This window comes from Xenopus laevis, chromosome 8S (assembly GCF_017654675.1).
Source record: "Xenopus laevis strain J_2021 chromosome 8S, Xenopus_laevis_v10.1, whole genome shotgun sequence".
Classification (NCBI taxonomy): domain Eukaryota; kingdom Metazoa; phylum Chordata; class Amphibia; order Anura; family Pipidae; genus Xenopus; species Xenopus laevis.
In genome coordinates, this window is record NC_054386.1 from 100,363,030 (window position 1) to 100,381,194 (window position 18,165).

The 18,165-nt window shown below is 39.8% G+C and overlaps 1 protein-coding gene across 1 annotated transcript; it reads right to left on the reverse strand.

The window, feature by feature from the left end:
• Window positions 1–805: 805 nt before the first annotated feature.
• Window positions 806–14,680, reverse strand: LOC121397583 (Fc receptor-like protein 5). The gene is made up of 7 exons (XM_041574523.1): window positions 14,632–14,680; window positions 12,032–12,307; window positions 10,657–10,914; window positions 7,680–7,940; window positions 4,508–4,771; window positions 2,869–3,150; window positions 806–1,548 (listed from the first exon to the last, which is right to left on the reverse strand). The coding sequence occupies exons 1-7, from the start codon at window positions 14,660–14,662 to the stop codon at window positions 1,412–1,414; spliced, it is 1,509 nt and encodes a 502-aa protein (XP_041430457.1). The 5' UTR covers window positions 14,663–14,680; the 3' UTR covers window positions 806–1,411.
• Between the last annotated feature and the right edge of the window lie 3,485 nt (window positions 14,681–18,165).

Consider the following 18,165-nt stretch of genomic DNA (forward strand, 5'->3'; position numbering starts at 1 on the left):
AGGAAAAGAAAAGAATAAGGGATAAGATACTTTTTAAAGTATCTTAAATTCATTTTAAATCACAATACTATGCCAACATTGGTTTATGCTTCATAGATCTTGCCAGACTAATCTAATTGCCTTCTATGAGTAGGTGAGCAGGAACCTAGATTCTGGGATGGCAGTGGATGTGATCTGCCTAGACTTTGCTAAAGCATTTTACATACCACCACACAGAAGGTCACTGATTGCATAAAGGAATTATGCCCTGAAACATAATATTGTAATATTGTACTTGGATAGAGGAGAACCGAGACTGAAGCATACATTACAAAGAGTGGGGACCAGTACCGCAGGGGTCTGTCTTTGGCCTTTTGCATTTTAACTTGTTTCTTGATGGCTTGGAGGTGTAAGTAATAGGAAAGTGTGTAAAACTGTAATTTCCATGCAGGTTGCTACCACTTTGCAGAGTTTGGTCTGAAATGGAGAACTGGGATGACAACTGACAAATAAGGTTCAATGTTGATAAATGCAAGGTTATGCAGAAATAATATAAATAAGAGTTTTACACAAAATGGTAGTGTGTTGGAGGTATCCTTAATTGAGAAGGATGTGGGGATTTTTTTGTGGCTAAAAAGGCAGGGAAGGCAGTGTCATTTAGTAGCTACTGCAGCAAGTAAAGTACTTGTGTAAAGAAAAGGCCATTGACTCAAGGGATGAAAACATAATTGTTGTCTCTTTATAGGTCCCTGGTAAGGCCTCATCTGGAGTATACAGTGCATTTTCAGTACTTAATAAGGATATTAATGAGCTGGAGAGAGTGCGGAGATATGCAACTTAACTGGTAAAGGAGGGTATTAGAGGGTATTATTATTGTATTTATTATTATTGTGAACTGTACAATACATTGGAACATACATAAACAGAACATACAAATGTACATACAAAGCAACCAATACTGATACAAAATGGTGAAGAAGCCCTGCTAAAAAAGAATGTAAAAGTGAAGGGGTTAAATGACCAGTAACACTTTTTTGCCACCATACCCCATTTAGTCAACATACTTTAACAACTTTGAAAATAGTGCTATATCCTTAAAATCAGCTATGTTGAAGAGGAGAATTCACTTTGCTGCTTTTTTGTGCCATCCAAGGGGTCCACACCATCTATTTCACCAGCTATCTTCTTTTCCTGCATGCATGCAGGCACCTGGCACTTCCAGGACAGAACTTCCTGTTTTAGTGATGTCACGGACCTACCACAAGGTACACGAAAGTGCTGTTTTTTCTTTAGCACAGCTTTCTCCCCAAGTGAACAACCGGAACAGCCAAAAAAAATGATAAAGAAGAGGAAGAGTTTATGCGCCAATCTGAATTCTCCACTGTACAGCTAAAACGGACTTCTGGGAAGAACATTCCCCAGTCCTGCTGCACTATCTGTTCTTCTCTGTCACTTGGGAATATGTTACTTCCATCGTCTTTTTGTGGTAGAAGGGAAGACACAATGTAATGATGAATATAACTGCAGACAATACCAGTCTCACTGTATTTTGTACTCTTTGGTTTCTAGCTGGGGGAAAATAAGGGAAGTTATTATTCTCAAAGAAATACACAGAATAGTAGACATTAATAAAATATTCTCCACAGATTTCAGATTTGTTCAGTCTCCGCTGTCTACTTTATGCCAATTGAACAAATTGATATAGCATTATAGGCACAAATGTGGGACCTGAATGAAGTTTAAAAACAAAAAGATAATTATATCTAAGGAAATGATAATTATTGTATTATTTAAGATGGATGAACATAAAGGATTTGGAACAGTAAGATCAAGAAATGAATGTGTTTAAGGGCAATGACACATGAGGAGATGAGTCACCTGTGACAAATCTTCTCTTCTTCGGTCAACTAATCGCCTTCAAATGCTTTACCTTTGGCAAGTGAATTGCCAGTGGTACCAAATATGCAATCCCTAGTTTTCCCTAAGATGCCTGAAGAGGAAACATTGGGCGACTTCAAAATATCAAAGTGAGTTCTACCACCGGCATTTTTGAAAAGAGAAGTGTTCTGATGTTGCTCTGCTCAGGAAGCAGATGGGAAAGGGCATCAGACTCCTGATCTCTTTTCTGAGCAGAGTAAAATCTGGAAACATCTCTGTTTTCCTTCTGAATGTATATCTCTCGGACTGTACAGTCAGAAGAACTGACCAGCAGGTGGTGCTATTGTTAAAAAAAATCTATTGTATGGGCAGTTAATACAAACATACATGGGGGATCAGACGTCCCTTCCTCCTGTTCTGCTTATGACATCATTAAACCCAGTTTCAGGCAGGGGAGTAACCTGGAGCTCCAGATGTACAGAGAGCATCCATCCTTTTCCCTGTCAGAAAGAGGTGACCAATGCCACTTTTGAGAATGTCCTTGCTGCAGAGCTGCCTATAGTCTCTTGTGTGACAGCAAGATTATATCTGTGGGGGCCCTATGTGAGGATGGGTCCTGTTTGTGTACCTGCTTCATGGGAGCATCTACTAAGTTCCAAGGAGAGATAATTTATACCTTCCTTACAAAATGAAAATTTTTATTGGCTATTTTGCACCTTCTGCCCCGTTAGATCTTTTTTATGTCACTGGTTTAGATGAATCCTACATACAAATGTAGGTGGGTGGGACTGTAATCTAAATGTTTTCCAGGTTTTATTTTCAATTTTTTCATCTTACTTTACTCTCCATAGAAACTGCTCAAATACCTCTCTAATGAGCTCAGATGTTCAGTGTCTTGTCTGTCTTATTCAGTCTGTGATATAAACTCTAGATACAGTTATAGGGGGCTAAATGAAGAATTCCATAAAACACACTTTCTGTTCAAAACAAAAACAAATATTAAATTCTCACCCACTATACTTATATGTGAGATGTTGCTCATCTTTCTCACACGCTCAGATGCAGTTTGTACCTCACATGTATAATTCCCAGAATGCTCCAGCTGAGCTGAGGGGACTCCATATTGGTTGGATGAACTGAATCCCTGCACATTGTGCCCATTTCTGTAGAAAGCAAACTGCAGCTTTGTAGTCTCTCTGTGTGGGCTGAGCTTTGTGTCACATGTTATGGTCATGTGATCTCCTTTTAAAACTTCACCTGGGTTCACCTTTATATAAGGATCAGAAAATAGCTCTGGAAGAGAAATGAGAGAAATTAAAATAAGCCAAGAGATTTGTAACAGAACAAAAATATAATGTCCTTTTTGTGGGGTTTCTCTCTTTCTCTCTCTCTCTTTAGCCTTTATTTAATTGATGAATTTGATTAATCACTGTTTTGGATTTTTGTATCTACCATTTGTCTGGCTTTCTGTACACATTACCTGTGCTTCACTCATCCTGCCCCGTGTCCAATTTCCTCCAAAACCTCATCATAGGTAGCTGTCTCGTATAATGGTGTATCCTGAAAACTGTACTGCTTATTATTATCATTATTAATATATATACATTCCAAGGCTATTGCACATGCTTATCCAAAGGTTACTTACCCTGGTGCTCCGAGAATTTTCGTAATACAATTAAGTAGAAGCTGGTGCACACAGGGAATTTTTCAAGATGTAGCCTTTATTTAATCGACATATCGATCCTCTATTGGGACCTTTCTCAAGATGTAAATATATATATATAACTACCACTTATACCATAGAGCTGTACAATAAATGGGTCTATACACTACACAACCAATAACAAAGTCAAGAGTTATATAAAAAAAAAAAACAACCAATAACCAGTACAAGAGGCAAAAGAACTGTTCCTTTCCTATAAATGCAAATTTGGAAAAAAATTATTGGAAAAAAAAAAACAATGAACACTTGAGCATTTATCCTCCAGGCAACCTTCAACAAAATGGTTGACAGATTTAGAGAGAGGTAACCCCAACAGGTTGATTAAGAGAGAACTGGACAAACTGAAAACCACAAGTAGAGAGGAACTTCTCCAAGAGAAGCCTATAACTGGCAAAAACAATAACAAAATGGTATTTGTAAGTGGCTATAGTACAACTAGTAAGGAAACTGGTCAGATTAGTTGTAAGCACTGATACATACTACTAAACTGTCTACTGGATGTAGTGAGTTTTCAACTTATCCTTGCATTCAAGAGAACCAAATGATCAGTCAGAGCAGATGTTGGTACCATGAGAACAGATAGAATTTTTACCAAAACCAAAGTTTGCTATTCTTTCCAGGTCGTCAATGTAATTCCGTTACTAAAGGAAATTTTATCTTTCATCCACATTCAGGCATTCGATTCAAACTCAAACCTGTGAATCATCTTTTGCTGAATACCTACTCAAATGCCCGTGTGGATTAATATACTGTACATTGGATAAACTATACAAAAAGTCACAGACAGGGTTTTGAAACATAAGTCAACAATGTGAAAGGGAATCACCTACCAAAAAGGTCCAAGTTAAGAAATCTGTTCTTGCTGAAAACCCAAACATACAGTATTGCATCAATTCCAGTTTAGACAGTTACTGACCATTCATTTACCTGTGACGGATATAACTAGTTCATCAGAAAGACGAGGCTCATTAACAAGAGTACATTTGTATGTGCCGGATGTATTTTTATCTGCTCTCCCAATCAAGACTGGAGATTCAGTGACAGAATATGTTATAAACTCATTGTCCTTGTGAAGTGTTATATTTTTCTGAGTATTTAAACGGGACTTTAAGAATTTAATGGAACGGTGACATCTCAGATATACGAGGTCTCCTTCATGAACTGTAGGGGGCGCTTGCAGGATGAAATCTCCTGAAATGGGACAGTACAATGACCTTCATTATAACATTCACTGGATTTATGTTAAAGTGTTATATTCTGAATAGTGATGAGCACATTTTTTCACCAGGCATGGACTCGTGGCAAACTATTTATGAGAAACTGCATCAAAAATGTACACAAATACATTCATTGCAACAAAGAAAGTCAAAAATGTTGCAGAGACAAAAAAGTTGCCATAAGAAAAAACAGCCATTGACTTTAGTGCATTTGGATTTTTCTTTCGCTGAAAGAAAATCAAGTCGCCAAAAGAAAAACTCCCATTGACATCTGGAGTTAGAAAAAAAGTTGCGCTTGTAAAAAATTGTTGTGCTTCAAAAACATTTTTGACTATTGACTTCAATGTATTTCGCAATTTTCTTTTTGCAGTTTCCCAACTTTTTTTCGAACAGCAAATGGGACAGATTTGCTCATCACTAATTCTGATGAGCAAACCTGTATATATAGCTCAGACTGCTCTAGTAATGTGACTAGGACAGAGATTAAATAAAGGTACAGGATCCATTATCCGGAAACTCATTATTCAAAAAGCTTCAAATTACAGGAAGACCATTTCCCATAGACTTCTTAGAATTATTCGAATTTTTCTCTATAATGATAAATCAGAACCTTGTACTTGATCCCAACAAAGATACAAATAATCCTTACCGGAGGCTGGGTTTATATAAAGTTAAATTCGTTTTTTAATATACTTTAGGTTTATTAAGATCCAAATTACTGAAATATTTATTTGGTAAACTCCAGGTCACAATCATTCTAGATAGCAGGCCCAATACCTGTATAAACATATGTGAATGCCTACACACACTCTCCTTAATGTCATTAACACAAACAAGAGTGGTTCATTGCACTTTCAAATATCTTTATTTTCAGCCTTTTGAAGAACATTTTAATATTTATTTAAGTAAGAGATTTTTGGGCAGTATAGAAAAAAAGGCAGACTTTAACTGGGCATTCAGAATAACTTCATATATAGATTTAGCACAGTTGAAGCTGCTTCATTTCTATATTGGCATCTGCTTTACCCACCTATGGGGGAATGTAATATGTTTTGTTAGAGCAAAAAAGTTCACAAACACCTTAGCGAATGTTAGTGACTATGTTTGCCCTATTTTTGATGGATTAAAGACTCAACAACTTCCTCACAAAGTTTGCGACCAAATTGCTTTCTGAACGTTCGCAGTGTATGTGATAAAATTTAGCAAACGCAAAAAACTTTCTGCAACAAAATATTTAATAAACTCCAGGGCAGGTGTTAAAGGTTCGCAATGGGCAATTAAGATTTGCAATGGAATAAAAGCCTAGCGAAGAATATTACATTGTTGCAGGCAAATGTTTCTTGCAGAATTTTGCAATTCTTTTTGAATATTATTACATTTCTCCCCTAGTGGATATTTCTGTAGGCTGAAGAAAACAAAGCAGACAGCATAAAGTTTCCAATCGTATCTTCTACAAGAGGACACTAAGGCGGTTATTTATCAAGGTCTGAATTTATCTCAATATCGGCTGCTACAAACTCTGATCTAACCCGCTTGGGTTTTTAACTAGTGATGGGCGAATTTGCGCCGTTTAGCTTCGCCGAAAAATTAGGGAATTTCGCACGAAATTCATGAAAGGGCGAAAAATTCACAAAACGGCGCCGGCATCTCGTTTTTGACGCCAGCGCCCGTTTTTTTGACGCCAGCGCCTGTTTTTGACGCCGGCTTCCTTTCATTTCGGAAAAATTTTTTTTGACGCCAGCGAATTTTTGCCGCAAAATTTCGCTGGCGGCGAATCGCGCAAATTCGCTGCAAATTCGCGGTGAATTTGCGCCTGACGAATAAATTCGCCCATCACGATTTTTTAGTGAATTTTCCCGGAAAACTCCGAATTTTTCAGAGTTTTCACCCGAAAGCTCTGAAAACATTGTGAAATTGCCCGAATCCCCTGACACAACCAAAAATCAGTGGGACTATTTTCCATTGACTTTTATGCAACCTCGACAGGTTTGAGATGCCGTGTTTTTATATTCAGGCTTTTTAGCCCCAGGGTTTAATAAATTCCCTAAAAATTTGTGATTTTTTTAAAAGTCAAATTTTATAAAAGAAATCACGTATTTTTCGTATTTCGGGGAATTTTGGGTATTCGGAGCTTAGTAAATAACCCCCTAACACTGTTATCTGTAATCGGTATTTTTATAAGTGAAATAACCAAAATCAAGGGAAAACCTAATAAGGGATTTCCCAAGCCAGAAGGGGCTTCCACTCTACATGGATAATGGCAAAAGGCAACGAGAAGAAATGAGACCTAGGGGCCGATTCACTAAGGGTCGAATATCGAGGGTTAATTAACCCTCGATATTCGACTAGGAATTGAAATCCTTTGACTTCGAATATCAAAGTCGAAGGATTTAGCGCAGATAGTTCAATCGAACGATCGAAGGATTATTCCTTCGATCGAACGATTAAATCCTTCGAATCGAACGATTCGAAGGATTTAAATCCAACGATCGAAGGAATATCCTTCGATCAAAAAAAGTTAGCCAAGCCTATGGGGACCTTCCCCATAGGCTAACATTGACTTCGGTAGCTTTTAGATGGCGAACTAGGGGGTCGAAGTTTTTTTTAAAGAGACAGTACTTCGAATGGTCGAACGATTTTTAGTTCGAATTCTTCGATTCGAAGTCGTACTCGTAGTCGATGGTCGAAGTAGCCCATTCGATGGTCGAAGTAGCCCAAAAAAACCTTCGAAATTCGAAGTTTTTTAACTTCGAATCCTTCACTCGATGTTAGTGAATCGGCCCCTTGGTGTCTACTGTCTAATCAGAATCCTGGATGTCAGGGCAATAACCAGTAAAACGGCTTATGGGCTGTTATAGAGCATTTTCCCAAATGAAACTTACCACTTTTACCATCTAATCTAACAGATTCACTTCTTTCACTACCGGGTATCTGGCACTGGTAATTGCCAAAGTCTTTCTCGTAGGCATACTTCACTGTAAAGTTCTTCTGTTCTTCACGTATCCAGTCTCCATCTTTGTACCAGACGTACCTCGGACTCTCCTGTATGGTAGGCTCCACATTACAGCTCAATGTTACAGAGTCCATTAATAGTATATTGCCCCATTCTGGATTAATGGACACCACGGGTTTAATTCCAGCTCCTGGAAGCATTACAGATATTGATTGTGGGGTCTGTTAATTCAATCCTATAATAAAGCCTATAATAAAGTAGGAAACATAGAAACGTTGCTTTCTGTATTTCTTTATTCTTATTTATTCTGACATTTCCACCTAGGGGTGCCCCTTTTATAATTGTAACTACCGGCCAGCAGGGGAGGCAACAAAATCAGTTGGTCTGTGATGTAAATGGACGTGGCAGTGGCAAAAGGAAGTGGAGAAATTAAAAAGTGGGCAGAGCTATGACATCACTGACAGCTCAAGGGTAGATTCCGGATATACCACAGAAGAGAATATGTAAGATCAAGGTGGATTGGGAAGGATTGGATGATTTCATGGGTAGGCCAGTATCTTATTTTAAGGGTATTACACATTTACCAACAACTTAATTGTCAGTAAATTTGTCATACCTGCCCCGGCCTGACCTCAACACCCCAGTCCAACACAGTTGACTGTTGCCTCTAAAACCCTTGAATTAACACTATGGATTTCTCAGTAAGGAGCTCTCCTTCACCCGCCTCGATACTAAACTTATAGCCTACCTCTTGTAGACAGTAATTGTAATTCAATATGGCCGCTTTCTGTTTGTTCCAGTAACCATAACCATAATGAACAAAGCAATTAAGCAATTATTTAGTGTTTGCTCAGATTTGAAAACTGGAAGAATTGGTCATGAATTTGATATATTTGTATTTTTGGGGAGATGTTTTGGGTGAATAATAACATTTTGGCATCAAAAAACTAAATGTGGAGAGCAGTTAAAATGCCAAAGGGTAGTTAATACTAATTTGTGAGTACAAGCAGTGGGTGCTGAGTGAGAGGAAAGTAACAGTAACACCAAAACATGAAAGTGTTTTAAAGGAATGACAATATATTATGCTGTTGCCCTGCACTGGTAAAACTGGTGTGTTTAATAGATAACAGATAAGTACTACTATAGTTTATATAAACAAGCTGCTGTGTAGCCATGGGTGCAGCCATTCAAGCACAGGATACACAGTAAATAACAGATAAGTACTACTATAGTTTATATAAACAAGCTGCTGTGTAGCCATGGGGGCAGCCATTTAAGCACAGGAGACACAGTAGATAACAGATAAGTACTACTATAGTTTATATAAACAAGCTGCTGTGTAGCCATGGGGGCAGCCATTCAAGCACAGGATACACAGTAGATAACAGATAAGTACTACTATAGTTTATATAAACAAGCTGCTGTGTAGCCATGGGGGCAGCCATTCAAGCACAGGATACACAGTAGATTATTGAAATAGGAAAGAGAAAACTAATTGGCACAATGGAGTGAGTGGAAAAGTAAAAAAAAACAAAAACAAGTAATGATAAATGGCATATGGGGAGAATATGAAAACAATCTGTGTGAGAAGCCAAGAGAGTAAAGAATAGTGATGGGCGAATTTGCGCCATTTTGCTTCGCCAGAAAAGGCAAAAAATTCGCAAAACGGTGCTGGCGTCTCGTTTTTGAGATGCGAAAAAAATGTTTTGCCGCCGCCGAATTTTTTCGGCCGAATTTTTGCGGGCGTTTCATGAATTTATTCACTGGCGGGGAAAAGCGCAAATTCTCCGCAAATTCGCGCCTGGCGAATAAATTCGCCCATCACTAGTAAAGAGGAGACCATGATATATAAAGTAGAGTGAGATAAGTTGATGGTTGGACAAAAGAACAGAATGAAGAGATAAAAGGAAAGGGAAGAGAGACATGTGGGGAAGGTAAACTAAGGGATGTCATTTAGTAGGGGAGGTAGAAGGAAGAAGGAAGAAGACAGAGGTGGTGTTAGGAGCTTGGATTATTTCTCAGATATTAATAAACTCTGTTGCGGAGCGCTCTGCTTTGTAGCCAAGATGGAGGTGCCCAGCTCTGCGCCTTCTTCTTATTATATTGATTCTTGGACATTTGACCTATTGCTTTGACTCTGACAATGATCCTTTGCTGCCTGCCTCTGGACTTTTGCCTAAATTCCTGACTACGTCTATTCTCAACCCCTTTGGATACCGTGAACTGGACTTTTGCTTCCTCCTTGGTCCGGACTTCTCCGTGATTGGAGCAATAAGGCCCCTGACAGTTTCACTGTGAAAAAAATGCCCAAAAAAAAGGTACCATGAAAAAATGATCACACATTAACCACAAAAAAATGTCCATTGACTTTGGTTCACCTTTAAATTTACTTTTAGTATGTTATAGAATTACCAAATCGAAGTAACTGTTCAATTGGGCTTAATTTTTTAAATTTTTTTGTAGTTTTTAAATTATTTGCCTTCTTCTTCTGACCTTTTCCAACTTTCAAAAGGGGGGTGGCCCCATCTTAAAAAAATGCTTTGTAAGGCTACAAATGTATTGGTATTGCTACTTTTTGTTATTCGTATATGTATTCAGGCCTCTCCTCTCCTTCGATTCGTACAATTCGAATTTGGCTGAATACGGACCTATTCGATTGAAAACTGACCTATTCGGCCAAAATAAAACTTTGACTCAATTTCAGTTGGTCTTTTTGAATTTTGAAGTTTTTCAAATTCGAAATTCGACCCTTGATAAATATGCCCCTAAAAGTTAATGTATAGGGAAGCAATGCCTTTTGTTTTTAGGAAAGTGAAATGGGACGGCTTCACTTATCACTAGTACAGGCCCCTCCTACCACCCTCTTGCAGTCTGCCATTGGCTATAATTCAATGTCAACAATTTACCTGTGACATAAATAAATGTCTTCGGGCTGTATGTTAAAGTAACGTGTTTATCAAATAGCTTAGCGCATCTGTAAGTGCCAGTCATAGACCGAAGTGCTTTCCCAGCCTGTAAAACAGAACCAGTGCCTGGAGGTTGCATGACGGTATCATCCTTATAAAACTGAACATATACGAATCGATCTTTAGACCAACTCTGACATCGAAGAGACAGGGAATCTCCTTCACGGACAGTAGACGGAGCCTGTAGGACAATTGGTCCTTAAAACAGAAAAAAGTGACAGTTGCGCAAAATAACACAACAAAGCTAATGCATAACAATGTCTACGTCACAGGATGAGTTTGGTGTTGCTACAGGCTTCCTCTTTCAGGAATTCGGATTAAAAAATTCAAGATGGGTGAGAATTTACTGAAAAGTGGGTGGGTTGAGGGTGCATGGGTGCTTGTAACTGGGCTTAACTGTTTATTTATGTTGCACCTGGGAATACTGGTGTGTTACTTCATGTATTGTATAAGGGTAGAACTACATGTGAGATTTAGGTCTAGTGATGGGCGAATTTGCGCATTTTCGCTCCGCCGAAAAATTTGCAAATTTCGCGCGAAATTTGCCGAATTGACGCCAGCGCCCGTTTTTTCCGTAAAAAAAAAATGTGACGCCGGCGAATTTTTGCCACGAATTTTCACGGGCGTTTCGCGAATTTATTCGCTGGCGGCAAATTCTGCGAATTCGCGCCTGGCGAATAAATTCGCCCATCACTATTTAGGTCCAATCCGATGGCACGTGACGAAACGCTGACGTCAAGTCGGATGTGACGAAGAAAAGGTTAGTTGTAGGAATGTCGGATGTAGTCGCAGTGTCTGCATCTGACAGTCGTGTTGTGTCGGACTTCATCCGACGTTTCTATTTCTTACCTTATTTCCGGCTCATCCGTCTTGACGCCAGCATTTTGTCGCATGGCGTCGGATCAGACCTATATCGCCCGTGTAGTTCTACCCTAAATCACGTTCTTTACTTGGGTTTGTATAATAATCATCAGTATCTCATCTCCCTGAAACTGTAGAGAAGAATCTCCTTAGACTGTATATTTGTGTTTAATTTAAACTAAATACAGTATTTCCCTGGTGAAATAAACAAACCAATCATTGCTCTATCATAAATCACAAAATTATTTAGAAAATCCTAATGTCTCAATTGTACCCTAACCATTAGTTTGTAACTGTCACATGTAGGCCCCTCTGATCCTATTGTATCTGTAAACCCTTGTTTGTTATTCACCATTTTTCCCCTGTTTGTTATAACTAAAGTAAATCACTGCGTAACTTAATAAATAAATGATGATGATAAATAACAGTCACAAACCAATCTGAGGAATATTACCACCAATATCCACTCGTACTGCGTCACTTTTTTCACTGGCTCCAGCCTGGCACTGATAATTCCCTCTGTCATTTGAACTGCAATGCTGAATTGTATAATTCTTCTCATAATGACTTAATTCCCTATTATCTCTGTACCAGGAATATCTCTTCTCCCCCTCAGGGTTGGGATCCAGGTTACAGGTCAGAGTTACAGAATCATCAACGACAACCGGGTTCCAGTTTGGTGAGAAGGAAATCACAGGTGGGACCGAAGCTTCAGTAGGACATTCCCAAACTGATCACACAAAGAAACACATGTAAGAACTGGAACACAATGTCAGATAAATTGTACATCAGTCATGTGACCAGTTATACTGTAGTTACTGATGGACAGAAATACAAAGTAGCAGAGAGTTACATGAACCAGGTAGAAACACACCTGTATCTGGGCAGCAGAGCTCATGTACCCACAATAGAATAGAGAGAGGGAGAGAGATTACTGCACAGAAGACAAAGGAGTCAATGTTGACCAACTTGTTGGCTTGTTGTGCGGCAACAAAATATTCCAACAGCAGAAATGTTACTCAAGTAACTGTGGATCTACGACAGGGATGGGGTTTCCTACTTGACCAGAACGCAGATTGTGTATGTACAGCAAATACAAAAATAAAGGAAATACAATATTTTTACAAGTGCTGGTGTGGATTAATTGATACCAATTTTATTTTAGCATCTTTCTTACATCAGGCTCCAATTACCACTTATAAGTACTGATTACTTTAATCTTATGTTCTAATGAATGTTCTCCCCCTAACTGGTCTTCAAGCTGGGCCTCCATAGCTCATAACAAGGTTACAGATATATAGAAACATTGGGGTAACAGTCACCCTGCATAGTTCCAGGGGTACCCAGGGCACAAATAAGCACTCACCCCAAATCTCCCCCTAACTGACCTTCAGACTGGGCCCCCTTAGAAAAAAATAAGGTTACAGATATATAGAAACATTGGGGTAACAGTCACCCTGCTATAGTTCCAGGGGTACCCAGGGTACAAATAAGCACTCACCCCAAATCTCCCCCTAACTGGCCTTCAGACTGGGCCCCCTTAGCTCATAACAAGGTTACAGATATATAGAAACATTGGGGTAACAGTCACCCTGCTATAGTTCCAGGGGTACCCAGTGTACAAATAAACACTCACCCCAAATCTCCCCCTAACTGACCTTCAGACTGGGCTCCCTTAGCTCATAACAAGGTTACAGATATATAGAAACATTGGGGTGTCACCCTGCTATAGTTCCAGGGGTACTCAGGGCACAGATAAGCACTCACCCCAAATCTCCCCCTAACTGACCTTCAGACTGGACCCCCTTAGCTGATAACAAGGTTACAGATATATAGAAACATTGGGGTGTCACCCTGCTATAGTTCCAGGGGTACCCAGGGTACAAATAAACACTCACCCCAAATCTCCCCCTAACTGACCTTCAGACTGGGCCCCCTTAGCTCATAACAAGGTTACAGATATATAGAAACATTGGGGTGTCACTCTGCTATAGTTCCAGGGGTACCCAGGGTACAAATAATCACTCACCCCAAATCTCCCCCTAACTGACCTTCAGACTGGGCTCCCTTAGCTCATAACAAGGTTACAGATATATAGAAACATTGGGGTAACAGTCACCCTGCTATAGTTCCAGGGGTACCCAGTGTACAAATAAACACTCACCCCAAATCTCCCCCTAACTGACCTTCAGACTGGGCTCCCTTAGCTCATAACAAGGTTACAGATATATAGAAACATTGGGGTGTCACCCTGCTATAGTTCCAGGGGTACTCAGGGCACAGATAAGCACTCACCCCAAATCTCCCCCTAACTGACCTTCAGACTGGACCCCCTTAGCTGATAACAAGGTTACAGATATATAGAAACATTGGGGTGTCACCCTGCTATAGTTCCAGGGGTACCCAGGGTACAAATAAACACTCACCCCAAATCTCCCCCTAACTGACCTTCAGACTGGGCCCCCTTAGCTCATAACAAGGTTACAGATATATAGAAACATTGGGGTGTCACCCTGCTATAGTTCCAGGGGTACCCAGGGTACAAATAAACACTCACCCCAAATCTCCCCCTAACTGACCTTCAGACTGGGCCCCCTTAGCTCATAACAAGGTTACAGATATATAGAAACATTGGGGTGTCACCCTGCTATAGTTCCAGGGGTACCCAGGGTACAAATAAGCACTCACCCCAAATCTCCCCCTAACTGACCTTCAGACTGGGCCCCCTTAGCTCATAACAAGGTTACAGATATATAGAAACATTGGGGTGTCACCCTGCTATAGTTCCAGGGGTACTCAGGGCACAGATAAGCACTCACCCCAAATCTCCCCCTAACTGACCTTCTGACTGGGCCCCCTTAGCTCATAACAAGGTTACAGATATATAGATACATTGTGGTAACACCCTGCTATAGTTCCAGGGGTAGATCAAAAACTGACTTAGTCCTACAAAACCTACAATATACATCAAATACCACATCTCGGTGCTATCTAGATGCTATTCTGGTGAAGGTAAAATGAGAGAAAGGAACAAATAAAAGAAACTGGACTTACACAGTAGGAGCATCAAAACCAGCAGTGACATGGTGGTGCCTCTGTTACATGACAGATAATGATTTATAATATTAAGAGCCGGAGCTTCATGACAACTTCTGCCTTATCACACACGCTGAATATATTTTTATCATCTTTGCCAGAGGAAGTTTCTGATGATAAGTTTCACACATGCAATGTTTTTGCTGAAACAATGAGGCTACATTGTTACTACTGTGTTATTAATATTTCTTTCTTGCAGAGCCTTGACCAATAAGAAGTCTAGTTATTCAGCTTCTCCATGGTCGGTCGAAATGTGCGATACAGTAAATAATTCTAAATATTCGAAATAATTCTAAATAATTCTAATAATTCAATATAAACTCTTGTTATATTGAATATGAATACGTAGTTATACAAGGTTATATGTAGATATTAAAATTATTCATAAATTAATATATTAAGTTCCTTAAAGCTTTGACTACAGGGGCCAGAGCTAGTGTTACAGTAAAAGTCAGCCCTGTACTTTATATCCACCTTTGAACAAACATTTAGTAAACAAAAAGAAAAAAAATACAAAAAGGAAAACCTTAAAAAACTTGATCAACACAAATACCCTGGTCCCCTGTTTCACAAATTAATTTAGTATCTAAGCTACCGTATATACTCGAGTATAAGCCGTCCCGAGTATAAGCCGAGGTACCTAATTTTACCTCCAAAAACTGGGAAAGCTTATTGACTCGAGTATAAGCCTAGGGTGAGAAATGCAGCAGCTTCTGGTAAGTTTCAATCAAAAAATTGAGGGTTTCTGCTCCCATTGGAGGTGCCGGCATCTCGTTTTTGGATGCCGGCGACCATTCTTGGACGTCGGCGATATTCTTGGAGACTATTCTTGGATGCCAGCGACTATTCTTGGACGCCGGCGACTATTCTTAGACGCCGGAGACCGTTTTTGCGCTTGACCCGAGTATAAGCCGAGGTAGAGTTTTTCAGCATATTTTGGGGGCTGAAAAACTCGGCTTATACTCGAGTATATACGGTAATGCATGTATTTTGAAAAATAGGGTTTTTAGTTACAGAATTGTAATCATACAATTGGTAAGCCACCATACCATGCCAAAGTAAACCCCAGATGGTGGTCCTAACTGTTTACCTCTGGTCAAGTTTTTTCTGGGTTGGCATCTCCCTGCATAACTACATAACTCGGGTTAAGTGTCTCCAGACCAAGGCAGCCGTTTAAATGGGCTTGATCCTCCCCCATGCCAGTAGAATTTTATAAGGGGAGAAGTTTGCCAATACCAAAGCATTGATCTTTTACACAGGCTTGTTCCTTTCTCCCCAGACGATAAAAGCAGCCGACAGACCGAATTGGCAGCTTATCAGCCTGTGTGTGATTTATATCTGGCTGGATCCTCTCGGATCGCGGCCGCATCTGTTCCTTGATGCAGTCCTTGATCAGACCACCCGTATAGCTTCCATTATGATCTGATCGTTGGGCCCTAGGTCCCACCATCAGATCAGCCTGATATCGCCCACCTCAATGTGGGCATATTGGCGAGAGTTCCTCTTGTTTGGCAATATCGCCAAATGAGCGGATCTCTACTTGTATGGCCAAGAGAACGATTGCCCAGACTAGCACCTAAGTACTGATCTAACTAGGCTTTATCTCCTATCCCACAACATTTATAGGGGAGAGGTTGCTCTGATCTAAGCAATGGTTTAATAGGCTTGTCCTTCTTCCCCACCAGTGGCTTTTAAAAGACAGTGATTGCCCAAACCAACACCTATTTTTAAAGGCATAAGACCACCATTAAAGGGACAGGTGTGGGGGTGCTACATCCACATGGAAGTCTGGCCATTCTTCCTGTAGTAGAACTCTAGGCAATGTGTGCAAAAGAGTAGTATATGTGAGCTGGCCAGGATAGTTACGAACATACAAAAAGGAAAAAACTGATCAGCGCACATTCCCTGGTCACAAATGAATTTAGTATCTAAGCTAATGCATGTATTTTGCAAAACAGGGTTTTTAGTTACAAACATTAAGTTTTGGTTCCCTCTGCATTCTGCCCTGTGTGCTATATTTAATTGTTTTTGTGCCAACTGTAGAGCTTGTCATCGGAAGTGAGGAAGTGACATATTTCCATATTTTTGTATCTAGAATGCATTACATTGTATTGCGGTCAATGTTGGCTATGTAGCAAAATTGGTGTAATTGCGCTACTACATGAATCAAAACTCAGCTGAAAATGTTCTTAGTTGGGATTCTATTATTTCATTTGTTCAGAGTCAAAAAGGCACCTGCACGTGATTACTTAGGCCCAATTACACTGCATCTATTGGCACAGGACTTTGTGGGAACCCTGGAGATACTGCCACTGAATTGGCTTGCTGAGATGGGAGTGGAAGAACTTGACTGGTCTTCACAAAGTCCCATCTCCAACCCAAATGAGCATCTGTGGGATAAATTGAATCTTCATGACTATAACCAAACCTGACACTTCTTACCTGTTTTTGTACTCCAAAATGTCTTTGATACATATCCCGGGAGCATGTTATAAACTATGATTTGTGTTATAATATTATATGTCTGAGGATGATATTGTCATTACAAAATATAGAAAAGTAAAAGAAGTACAAATTCTGATTCTCTCTGGGAATGTCTTGGCTTTCATTGAAATTCCATATGCAGAGCCCCTATTGGTTATTTGAGATTTAAAAGTCAGAGCACGTCATGCCGTGCCCAGATGTGTATATTGCCTTGAAAAATAGAAATTTACAGGATTTTCTGGGGCCAAGATGTTGAACACAAACCTAAGTGAAAATCATCTGTGGCCAAGTCCAAAGATGCAGGTGTTCTGGTCTGGATTTATGGTAGAAGCCTCCAGGCTTCTCTCAATCTGTATTATAGAAAGATTCTTACCTACAATGTCATCGTAGTATCAATGAGCTACAGGTTAGGGACACTGGGATCTTTGTCTTTTCCTGGGAATAGTGAAGCCCCAAGACTTAAATGTTCTTCTTCTATTGGCTTCTACTTGCTAAAGAAGGTGGAGAATCTGTGCATAGACCCCATTGAAGGAAAGACCCCAAGGGAGGTAAGCCTTGGAGGAATCTGGAACAGGCCCTTATGAATGAGGACGTATACAGTGGTATATGTAACTCTTGTCACAGTACCGTTCTAGGAGTGTCAGATAGGTTGAGCTAAAAAGAGCTGCTCTAAGCTCCAATGTAGGAGTATAAATCGGATGTATATCTCCCATGTGATACTGCCTGTTAGTGTAGGTCAAGGTGGTTAGGGAATTGTGGTGTTTATGCAAATGGCCTGTAGATGTCACTGTGCTCATACGTATACTGTGCATACTTCCCGATAGCTTAAAAGTGAAAGTGACTGTTGTGTAATGGCTGCATGAGAGCCTGCTAATAATGCACCGTTATACTCTACTCATCCTCGGCTACCCAAAACATAACAAATGGGGACAAGGATGGCTCTTCTACCTCTGCAGCAGCTTGCAGCTTTTCTTTCAAACCCTGGTGAGCTTACCATACCTTTTACTG

Excerpts from the sequence above, each read along its gene's own strand:
- LOC121397583 (XM_041574523.1), bottom strand. The coding sequence starts at position 14,662 with ATGTCACTGCTGGTTTTGATGCTCCTACTGT. Across the intron at positions 4,772-7,679 it reads TAGATTAGATGGTAAAAGTG|GAGATTTCATCCTGCAAGCG; the intron begins GTAAGTTTCATT and ends GTCCCATTTCAG. Across the intron at positions 1,549-2,868 it reads CTCACATATAAGTATAGTGG|CTAGAAACCAAAGAGTACAA; the intron begins GTGAGAATTTAA and ends ATTTTCCCCCAG.